At 40.0% G+C, this 12,510-nt stretch overlaps 1 protein-coding gene across 1 annotated transcript; it reads right to left on the reverse strand.

The window, feature by feature from the left end:
- Window positions 1-4,530: 4,530 nt before the first annotated feature.
- On the reverse strand, window positions 4,531-11,351 carry KCNS3 (potassium voltage-gated channel modifier subfamily S member 3). The gene has a single exon (XM_005240384.3). It carries the CDS (start codon window positions 11,306-11,308, stop codon window positions 9,824-9,826), a length of 1,485 nt encoding a protein of 494 aa, XP_005240441.2. The 5' UTR covers window positions 11,309-11,351; the 3' UTR covers window positions 4,531-9,823.
- Window positions 11,352-12,510: the final 1,159 nt, after the last annotated feature.

A 12,510-nucleotide genomic window follows, 5' to 3' on the forward strand; every position in this document is an offset into this window, starting at 1 on the left:
CAAATGACAACAACAAAACACTTGGCTGTCCACGTTTCCACCATTTGAGCTGCCTTCACCCTGCCAAAGATAACTTTTAATTAAGGTGTCAAAAATGACAGGATTGAAACTCCTTTTTCAGCTATTTTTTTTGACCACTTAATTACAAGTAGTTTCTCATCTGACTTGCCAAGAGGAAGGTATCTCAACCTCCATGAAAGGAGTCAGAGATAGGAAAGAGCCAGCAATTTTTCTTTCCTGTCCTTTTTTTTTGTTTTGTTTTGTTTTTTAATGTTCATATGTATATATAGTTTCTTTGTGATAACTTCATCCAAAAAAGGTCATTCTGATAACTGTGGAATTGTTTGGTCACTAGAGTTATTACTCAAATATTTTTGCCTGCCTTTTTTCACCACACAAAAGCATGCATTTTTCTTCTCTTTTACTCCTCCATCCCAAAATAACCTATCAGCCCATGTAAAGTTTATTGCAAGTGGTTTTTGTATGGTGAACCAGTTTTGTGATGGGGAAGTCACCTACATTTTAAAGGAACTGGATCCTAAAATTACATGTGGGAGGAACAGGATTTCAGCAGTACAAAGCATTTCTTCCTGACCTCATTCCCTTCACCCTTTCTTTGAGTTTGCTGAATAGCTGGGAAACTTGCATGGATTATATAGCCTGACACATCCTGTATGCTCTAAAAGGGGAGTATGTGCTGCCAAAGCCCCCTTGGATGCTGTAAAGTACAGAATGAAAAAGAAAAGAAAGGCCACAAAGTAAGCTAGACTGTCCAAAAAAGAATTCCCAAAACAAATTTATCTCCCAGGTTACACTTTGCAGTGGTTCATCCTTTCTGAAATGACCACAAGAAGGGAGACTGCACTTTCCAGAGCTGCACTATGGCACAGTCCTCTTCCATGGAACATGTTTCTCTGTAGGAGTTGAGGAGAGGAAAATGTTCAAGACATAGAGGGTAAGATTACCCAACAAAGCATCTTTGCAGCATGTCCTCTCTGCAGACATATTTCTTGCCATCATCCCCTTTTTCCTGTTCCATTACCTCATACCAGCTGCTCCCATTGCATCTTTACTCTGCTTTCAGGTCTGAAGAGGCATTTTAATGCCTGGGGAAATCATCATCAGATTGAGAGGGACATTGTGGATACAGCACAGAAGGCTATAGTCCATGCAGTGCGCCTATGCATCAGAAAACCACAGGTGCAGAGATGTCATCTTCTTTCCACCCATCACCCCAAGCACAGAGTATGCAAGAGCTGCACGACACATCCAGCATGCAGATTCTCTTTCCCAGTCCCCAGATTCCTCCAACATTAATTTTCAGATGGGGTCACAGTGGCCCTAAAGACTCTCTGAACACTGAATTTTCCCCTAAATTTTATTATGCTCCTCCCATTCTGGCCCTGTCATTACTCCTATGACAAGGCAGAAAAGCCAGGGCAAAAAGCCTTTGAGCCACCTTCCCCCCTCATCTCAGTAGTTGCTTTCAAGGAATCTTTGTTTTCTAAACCCTTTCCAGATACCCTAAATCTTATTTGGATTAATTAAAACATTAAGTGGGGCATGCAGAAGTTTTCAGCAGGTGACAATACAGTGAAAACAAGCTAATAAACCCCAACATTTCTGCTGCAAGTGCCCTTGGCAATGACCCACGAGTGCATGCTCACACTGTATTGCCTAATGGGATCACTTTGCATGCACCACACACCCCTATAATGCAGCAACTCCTCGATGAGTGCCAGCATGGTAGATTAACAGAGGTTACCTCTGGTGCCAGACATCTAAAAGCCTGCACAATAATGCTTTGACAGCTGTCCAATCTGTCTGTATACGTCAAAATACCTGAAGCACAAGCCTCTCATTTACAGAGGCAGCCTAAAAGCCAAGAGTACATTACTGCACAAAAAGCCACAATTAGGACAGAACTGGTTTACTACCTGGATTTCTATTAACCTTTCATTCACTGAACACTGCCAGAGCTTTAGTTTTGTGGCTTGAGATACATTAAATGTGTCATACCTGTGCCATAAATCCTTATGCTGCTTAGGAACGCTTCTGATGAATTTTCAATTCATTTTCAAGCCCTCTAGCAGTGTATTTGACATCACTGCAGACTGAAATGCTTTTCCCTCAGATTCAATTGTCTAAAATAATTCTCCAGATAAATATTGGCTATTATATATTTTGATTCTTCAGTTAACACAAAAAAAGCGCTAATGCAAAACTGTGGGATTCCAAAATGTGGGATGCCAAAGGCAAAGGAACAGAATTACAAAATCCATTATAAGAAAGTTGGGTGTGCCCACATCCTACCCACCAGCTATTTCTCTTTCCACACCTGTATCTAGAGCTAATTTATTCTTAAAAATATTCTTCAAGGAAAAATATTGCTGTGATTTTGGTATGGTTTTGCCTTTAAAAACAAAAGTTGGAACAACATGAAAAATTGTCCCAAGGGAAGGGAGGTCTTTACAAAGTTAAATTCCTTAACTTCAATGTGCCATTCTTTTCATTCAGTACTCTCCATCACCACAGAACAGCAAGATTCTTACTCCACCCCCTCCTGAAATATTTAAAGAAATAAGAAAAAAATGTGTTCTACTTTCCATCCAGGAGGCTTATGAAGCCATGCTGTCAGACACCAGCATCATTCTGGTTCATAAGGAAGTCCTGTGCACTCAGTGGACATTCAGCTGGCATTCTGGCACCATGACTTATTTATCCACCAGTTTTTTTCCAAAAATCCACAATTTAAATATGCAAGACTGCAACCTCATTTTCCCAAACAAAAGAAAAGGCTACTTATTTGTGTACTTAGGATTACACCACCTGGAATAAAATGCCAAATTTATCTATCTGCCTATCTCAGGACCTAAGCTGGTCAAATAATTGATTAAAAAAATACCTAAAGTCCTAAAGTTCACAATTCAGAAGCAGGAAAAATCCCTTTCTGTGAAATGCATGGCATTTGATGCTGTAAAAAAAAAAAAAAAAAAAAAAAAAAAAAAAAAAAAAAAGGACTAGAGAAGCTGTTTTAAACTCTTTCATGCTTGTAGTTTCCAGGTTTCTACAAAACGGGGTAAAAGTTGCAAGAATGATTCATAGTGTGTGAAACACTTCAGAAACATCCAAACTCCAGTCAGAGTGAAAGGCAGAGACAGCATCACATCCAGAAACTGGCTTAGAGAAAAGGACATATTGTACCTGCAACTCAAAGCCTGTGGGAAGACAAATGTTATTCCAGCTAATGGAACGGGTTGAAGGTTGCATACAGATCTCTCTCTGATTCAGTAGAAGCCCTTGGATTACCACAACACAGAGTAGCCTTCAAATGGCTGCTGCTAAATATCTGAACCTTGAAATTCTTCCTCATTTCTGCTTTCTCTCCCAGGTCTCTTAGAGGTATAGGAAGGTGGTGACACAGTGATATTATCCTACATCCCTAAAGGCCATTTCTTTCATACAGACCTCATTAATTTCTCACCCAACACCATTCCCTCCTAGGGACAGCTGGCTACACATCCAACAGCCCCAGGAAGGGTCTGCTGAGCAGTCCTCAAGGCTGCATGAGTCCCTCAGCCTATATGCTCAAGAGCTATGTGTTAAATGTGCCAAGGAAGAAGGGAAGCCCACGTACTGGTTCCTGCACACAGTCCCTTGCTCCTCACTACTGAGGCAGCTGCAACACAAAACAGCAGTTGCAGCTAAACAATATTTCTACAGTTTCTTCAAGCCCGGGTTTTCTTCCAGCTCCATAGATGTAAATCCAAGACTTGGCTCCACTATTATATTTATATGAATGCACAGAGGCAGATTTTACAACACATGGCACAGTAAGAATATTTTATATGGCTTATAGGAAGCCAAGAAATAATGCAAATTTGGGTCACAAAACTACTGTCAGCATATTGTGGCTACCTCTTTGCTAACACCAGTTTGCTCCTCCTCATATTTATTATGCGGGGTGGGGGAGGGGTGGGGGTGTTAATTACAGCACCAGACTGAACTTCCACTTGTAGGTCATTACAGACTCTTAACAGACAGCTAGCAAGGCTTTTGGGGAAAGTCCAAACTTTCCTGTACAGGAAGCTGCTTTTAGCAGTATTACACTGGATTAATCCTTAACCAGTGGCTATCACTGACCAGCCTTCAGACTTCACAATGAATTCCTGTGTTTGGCTTCATGTCACCCAAGTTCAGATGCCGACATTAGAAACACAGTCCTTCCTACAAATACAGTGTTATGAAGGGGAGGATATCACCAGAGGATAATCACATCCCTACTTCTTATCGTCTAGCTCTCATCAGATCTAACTTCAGCTGCCTAAAGGCCAGGCATCTACAACCTAATTAATTCATACAGGCTTTTGTCCTTCAGACAGGACCCATCTACAGGTCGGATATTTGTACAGAAAGGGTCGATGTGCTGTCTCCCAAGGAGGTCTGTTGTTTCTCTGTTGACAGAGCCCAAATGATAGCTGAGGTTAGGGGAAATTATTTCTGCCAGACTGTCTTTCTGTCTTTGCTGATTTGTAAGAGATCCAAGGACAATGATACTAAATGAGGCTACATCAACGTCTAATACAGTCATATGCTAGCTAGAGTAGGATTTGCAGTGGAAATAGTGATGAATGCCATAAAAAATTAGATTAATTTAGCAATATATATGCCATTAAATAGTAGAAACCAACTAAAAATTATACCATTATAATGCAGTGCCTTCTTGGAGTCTAACTTGAAATAGTTTTGAAGAAACAGGGAGAGCAGACAACCTTCATATTCACCACATGAAGCTGCATGGTATTGGTTTTAACTGGCAAAATACAGGACCAGTTAAGCTTCTCCTCCATCACCAGCCCTCATCTTGGCAACCCAGTTCCCTGGCCTACAGGTTCATGGGCCTGTTGGGCATGCTGCAAAGTCTTTCCCTCCCACTGCTATATGTGATATGGGAAAAACTGATGAGTGTGGATGACAGAGCCCTTGACCTGCAGCCACTGACCTGCTAAAACCCTGAGCAAAGACTGCCTCTCCAATATATGCACCAAAAATACATGAAATGTAGGTGATTTCCTCAGGGAAAGTGTCATAATTTATACTTAATCTGATTATATCATGCACCTAAATGAGTCTGCCCAGAGGGCATATATACAATTATGTATAAACTCTATTCACCCCCCAGGAGCTCTGCTTTTTACTCCTTAACTACCTGTAACAGCTATCAGCCTATTCCACAAGGAATTACCACTCCTTGTACCACCTTAGTTGTGCCAGTGAGGTGGGAGGGCAACGCCAGAGTGGAAGTCAATAACAAAGTCTTGTAACTTGTCTAGAAACACACAGTGACTTTTTCTTCTGCTAGACTGTGCTTGGACCACGGACTCATCATGAAAAATTAATGATGACTACACGAGAAACTAAGAAAAAGAGGTCTCAGCAAATCATGACATTTTGCTGTGCTTAGAAGAGACACCACAATAATTGCGTAGCAGAAAAGTGCTGAGACAGTTTTAATGGCATCTGCTGTCTTTTAATTGACAGAGCATAAACATTTCAGAAATACAAGCAACAGCATCGCAGTCATACAGCACCAGACAGCAATATTTACCAACTGCAACCAAGCTACTGCTGTCAGTCACAAATTGCACATCTAGCACAGGGTTATTCTGATTTTGTTTGAGAAATGTCCTCTTTTGGATGAAGAAGTATTAGCAGCTTCACAAACACTTTCAGCTAATAAAAAAAAAATATTAGAGGAAATCTCCACACCTTAGTGGTTTTCTGTCACTTGCTCTAGACGTTAGGAACGTGTGGAAAATAATAAATGTATTAATAATACACAGCAACCTGTCAGGAGCCCTTGGCGTGCCACAAGCCCGTGTACTGCATTTGCCAGTTAAATCTGCCTGATACTCTCCGCATTCTCTGACAGCAACCTGTTCATGTGGGAACCGACACAAAGTCTGCTTTTAAATAGTAGTATTTTGCATTATGGTGCCTGACACTAATTCCTACTAAGCCATAAGTGCTATTTCATTTACAGACCTGACACAGATGTTTATTTAGCTCATATTTATGCTCACTGATTTGAGCCACACTGTGACTTTTCTTACAAAAAAGCACAGCCCTTAAGTGTGTTAGCGACTGCTCATATATACAGCAGAAGTGCTCACTAATTTCATTCCTGTTAAGATCTGCCTGCTGCCATCCAGGTGGATGAAACATGCCTTTCCAGACTCAGAGACACCCTCGTTCTGGGACAGAAGCAGGACTGCTGGGCCACAGGCTGGGTGGGAAGGGAGGCCAAGGTGGTAGCAGGAGGGGATGTGAGGCAGAAGGGGAAAAAAGGGAAGAAAAGCACTAGTGGAAAAGAACAAGAAATAAAGTGAAGACATGTGAGGACCCTTTCTGTCATCTTTTACCTTTCCCTTTCTTCTAAGGTCCTCTCAGGTTTTCCTGTCATCTCTTTTGATTAACGGCTTCCTGCCTTCTCCCTTTTCTCTTTTCTTATTCCTCTACATCGGCCTTTTCCCTCTTCTAACACACACCAAAAAATGGTGGCAGTGACAGAGCTCACTCCCAGAAAGGCACAAGCTGTGGGCAGCAACACTGTGCCGTGGTGTCATCCCATGCTACCAGTGAAAACTGCTGCAAAGATGGATGCTACTGTGGAAATACTGGATATGGAAAGGGAATTATTTGCCATCAGGACAAAGAAATTAATAACGTGCCAATAAACTGTTCTGCATAAAGACCAACACATCTCTCCCACATAAAATGGGATGCATATCAGAACAGTAACCTTTTCTGTGCTTTGGTGTCTGAAACAGAGCAGCTGAGTGGAGAGAATTTAGGAAGCATTTTTAAGCAGAAAAACATGTGGTTCAGGAATAAAAAACCAATAGACAATCTACCTTCTGTTCACACTGGTATTACATACCAATAATATGTAACTATAGACAAAGGAAGAAGACAAATTAAACAAGAAACAATCCCCTCTTACGCTTATTTCTTACTAGTTAATTCGTTTACTAAAAACTTTTACTAGCAGGAAGAACATGCAGTATTTCAGTATTTGCTGTCATCTGCTTGCTTCTGGCACTCAAGACTTGTGACACTCCATGGTACCAGTGCATGTTACAGGGCTGCAGTCATGCCTCAAGGAGGGTGTCTTTTGGTATGAAACATGGCTCACATCCTGCTCCCAGTTACACCTATGTGAAACCAAGGTGCTGGATTTATTGCAGCAAAGGGCACAGAAAACAACAAAGCCATTTAAGATGCAACTGATTTGAAAAAAGCTGAGATCTCATCACAGAAATCAAAATAACATACACTGTATGATATGTACTTTACCTTCTGTTATGTTCCTGCTGCAAGCTGTATCTCTGCACAAAAAAAGTCATAGAAACTTAAACAGTATCACAGCCTTAAGACTGAGTCATGTGTTTGATCAAGAGCTTATTAATTGTATGACGAATTACCAGTCAGTAAAATTTAATACAAAAAGTTGTATACTCTGTGATCCTTGGGTAATGCTTAATATATAAAATAAGATTTTTCAGTAGCAGGGTTTTTTTCAACTATTTAATATAAATTTCTTGCAGGTTTTGTGCATTACAATATTTTTCATTGCTTTTGAACTTCAGTGGCAATGTAATATATCTTTATACTACCAAGAGAGTTTCTTTGGACAGTGAGCAATTTTATGCTGTTATTCTGCTGGTTCCTATTAGGTTTATATGCATATAAATATTTAATATTTTATATGATTGCATCTTTGTAATGTTAATTGTTCAGTAGAACAAATCACATTTAGGCTAACTTTCCCTTTTGGTATTCCTGCACTAACTATGGGAAGAATCAACCTTAATTACCTGTGAAGCATCACATACATTTACAACACTCAGCAAGTAATAAGCCAAATTCTGAAGTTTCTCCAAAGGTCAAAATATTCTCTTTAAGTCCCATATCACTATATTGGTGCACAGCAGTCCTGAGGGACACCTCTTTCCAAAGGTATAGGTTGATCCATCCTATTCTTTCTTGTTTCGCCACCTCAGAAAGAGGTTAGAGCTCTGTGCCTCAGTAAATATAAGTGCACCTCAGCTACTTAATGTATTTTGCAATAGAAACCATGGCATACACCTGAAAAATCAACCTTCTGCAGAGGCTAAAATTGATTGCCATCTTCTGGTTTTCTCAGTCTTGAAGTCAACTCCTACTGAGTTTGATCTGCCTGAGTAGAAACTCACCAAGGGCTTCAGCATTCGGCCCAATAATTACCAAAAAAAAAAAAAAAAAAAAAAATAGAGTGAAGCCTCTGTTTAAGGAAAATATCAACATCACAGTATCTTCAATTCTCCATTGCCCAACATGTAATTTAGTCACCAGACAAATGAAAGAAAATGAGTGTTCAGAAACATCATGGGCTTCTGTAAGGTCCTCAGGTTTCTCCAGCACTCCTTTATGCTAGGCTCAAGGGTTGGCCTTCCTTTTGAATAGCCCTAGAAGATCCAATCTGAACCAGAGCAGGATTAACTGGTTGCATAAGAAACCTCTGGAGAGGAGAGGAACACAGAGCTGCAGCACTCTGCCAGGCAATGAGCACCACTCCAGCCTATAGTACCAACCAGGAAAGCTGCCATCACCAACAGATAAGCTTTAGAAAAAGGAGCTGAAATAGTTTCACACATAGATGCCCACATACAATGCCCACTCTGCATCTCTGATGGGTGATATATGGTAGAGGAGAGCATGTCCACACATCTCTGTTGCTTGGCATTACAGCCCTGGACTGAGAACCAGTGCAGCTGAGATGCTGCTCACATTTGTTCCTACCACCGAGGCAGTAACCTCCAGCAACCGAGCAGCACTGACAGCAGGGAGCAGGAATTTCTAAAGACCTCCACAGATGTTTGCTTCAGTGCCGACAAAACAAAGCCTCTGGGGAAGCTCCTGGGGTGGTCTTAATCACAGCAGGATCCTCTTCAGGCACCAGAAGTGCTTAAGTTTGCAAAGGACGAAGAGGTGGCTAAATGGTACAATAAGCTCCTGTCCTGCCTACACCAGCCACTTCATCCTGGGACTCATCATTTAGACCCTTTAGGACATGATAAAGCTTGGCCATGCTGGACACTGGGGAAAATATAGGCACAATGGGAATAATTTATTTTGACAAACTAAAATGTATTGTGCTTTTGGAAAGAAATTCATAAATATTATGCTTCCATGGAGTAAAAAACAATATGTACCAATATATTTTCTGCCCCAACTTAGGAAACAGGTTCCCAGCTCCAAAATAACGTAAATGTGTTAGTGAGCACAGTTTTACATATATGTAATTAGTTCTTTTTCCTGATGTATTTGCAGGTGAAAACTTCACTTGTTTGTGCAATAGTTCTTATGTTTGTAATATATCTCTACCTGAAAAGCAGCAAATTATAAAAGCAGATTCTGTATAAGCTATCAGATTGCTGCAGAGGAAAAAAACAACCAATTAAAAAAAAAAAACAACCAAAAAACACTACACCACAAAACCAAACAAACACTGATCTCACATTTAAAACTGTTCTCCTGACTTTTTCTCCCAAAAAATGCATAACATTAGCTGTGTAAAAACTAAGCCACCATATGAGGCATAATTTAAAGCCTCATATAAACAATGAAGCTTTTCTGGCATCCTCAGAGCAAAGAATGTCCAAATATGGCTGAGAGTTAAGTACCCTGAGAATTAACTGCTCTTAATAAATTCACTGAAATTTTTGAGTCCACATTTACCAAGAACCAGAAGAGAATTAAAGGGAACAGAATGTGATTCAATTCATTTTCCTGTACCATTCTCTAAAGACGTTGTGTTATAAACATCCTCCATATCCTGGATGCTGGAGGCATCTGTTGAATCTTGGTCGCTGACTACAATTCCTACTGAAGAAAGGCTAGAAATGAAGGAGTGCATCTTTTTTGCATAAATATCCCTAATGTTAAAATAAGGTAAGTCATTACATTTCTCTTTGCGATCATTGTTGCATTGGTCTGGATCAATATCTTTTTGCTTTTGATAGTACTTAGAAAACTTATTGAAAATAATGGTGATTGGAAGTGCTACCACTAGTATTCCACAGATAATACATAGGGTGCCAAGCAGCTTTCCAGCAAGTGTGACCGGGTAAGTGTCCCCATAACCAACAGTGGTCATGCTGATGGTTGCCCACCACCAGCAAACAGGAATGCTGTGCAGTTCTGATGAGTCATCATCTTTCTCCACTGAGTAGACAAGCACGGAAAAAATAGAAATCCCAACAGACAAAAACAAAAGCAGAAGTCCAACTTCCTGATAGCTGTGTCTCAAAGTGGCGCCTAAAGATCGCAGTCCTACGGAGTGCCTGGCTAGTTTCAGGATGCGAAATATCCTCATTAACCGCAGGATCTGAACCACTTTCCCCATGTTTTCAATATCTTCGCTTTCTTCTTCTTTTGTGTCCACAGCCAATGTGGCATAAAATGGGATAATAGAGACAAAATCAATGATATTCAGTGGTTTCTTCCAGAACTTCTTTTGACTTGGAGCAGTGATGAGCCTGATCACTAGTTCAGCAGTGAACCAGACGATGCATGTAATCTCCACAGCTTCCAGCACAGGGTCTTCAATCTCCCTGTCATTGGCATCCAGCCTTTGAAACTCTGGCATGCTATGAATGCACATGGCCACGATCGATGCCAGGACAACACTCAGGGATGACACGGCAATTAACTTGGCAGACAAGCAGTATGCAGGATTTTCCATTCTGACCCAGATCTTCTTTCTTATTTCACCAAAACATAGATTGTCAAACTTTTCCAGTTCTTTATCAAATATGGATGACTCTTCATTAGAGGAGTCTATACTTCTGTCATTGCTCTTCTGATCCCAGTCTTTCTCAGGACCTTCTTCTTTCCTTTCTTGGTACCGATTGCTGCAGCAGGAATCAATGAAGAGCTCATTTATGCCCCAGTACTCTATTTCCTGGCAGAAGGAAAAGACACAAAGTTCTTCCATGACATGAAGTTTGCCTGTATAGTAAAAATTCAGAACATATCGGAACAAGGAAGGATTCCTGTCAAAGTAATATTCCTTGTCTGCAACGCTGTAATCATCACACAGTTCTAGAATAGCCTCTTCTGAATGGCATTTGAGAAGTTTCCCTAGCCTGGTATGGGGAAATCGGAGCAAGGTGCTTTGATCTACTGATTGCTTAAAGCCACCCACATTCAGATTGATAAGTTCTGCATCTTTGCCAGGTCTGCGGAAAAATTCACCATAAACCATTTTGAACAGATGAGTTCCGCTGCTGGTGCCCAATGAGATTACATTGAACCTGAAAGGAACATAAGATATTGTTAGAGCATTTAATTGAGTTTTGCTCTTGCGACACATTTTTTCCCTCTCTAGTTACTGTGAGATGCTGTAACCAAAAAAAAAGAAATGAAATTATGAATACTATTTTTCAGCATTTCACAGAAGCAGGTTTAAATCAGTGCGGTGGTTTAACATAGCTTTAGCAAATTTGAAAGCAATAGGTTCTGGTTTAGCTTTTCTTAATTTTTTCTAGTGTGGGGGAAGAATGCCTAATTAATCAGTAAATTGGGCTCTGTTCTACTATCACATCAAAATTATTAGTCATGAAATAAAACTAAAGAATTTTTACATCACTGAAGTAAAATTAAGACAGAAAACTTGTCAAATCATCAAAACATTTAGTACAAAGCTTAAAAGCAGATGTCCCTCAATTATGGTTTCAGTAGAGTTGTACTGAGTTATATGATGTTGCAATTTATAATCCACTACTTCTAATGTAGACTGTAATTACTTCTGTTGTCATATCAATTAACTTCTTTCTAGAGTCATCCACAGAACATTCTGTATTCTTGAAAACATACCAAATGTACATTTGAAGCTTTCAAATTCCTGACTTCAGAGTTTGATCTAGTACATGTTTGGCTATCTGCACTCCCTCAAGGTATTTTTCTACCTGCCTTCCTACTCACCTGGAGTGTCACAACCCTCTTACAACCCTGGTCAGTTCCAGAAGCAATTCCTATTCTGCCACAGCGTAGCCACAACCACTACAGTATTGCTGAGCAGTTGGTGTTGAAATGTCATTTCTGGAAACAGTAGCTTCCAGAGATGGAACTTCCACAGTAATTTTGCCTCAGCAAGTAATTGTGGATGCCTGCAGATAGACAGAAGGACATTTAAATGTTTACATATTTTACTCTAAGTTAAACCATTCAGCTGAAACTGAATTTGAAAAGGCAGCTATAGTTACTAGCAACTAAGTTAACTTCTTCAGTAGAACTTAGCTTTTGCTTTCCTTCTAAGGAACAGTTGTCTTCAAGCCAAAATTGGCAGTTCTTACACTTGTCACGAGATTATATATAACTTCTGATCATGAGGAAAGCAAAATTTTTTGATCTCTGACACTTAAACATCAATTAATATATACTAAGCTAATTTATTTCAATTCAACA

Source organism: Falco peregrinus, chromosome 7 (genome assembly GCF_023634155.1).
Source record: "Falco peregrinus isolate bFalPer1 chromosome 7, bFalPer1.pri, whole genome shotgun sequence".
In the NCBI taxonomy this organism is placed as follows: domain Eukaryota; kingdom Metazoa; phylum Chordata; class Aves; order Falconiformes; family Falconidae; genus Falco; species Falco peregrinus.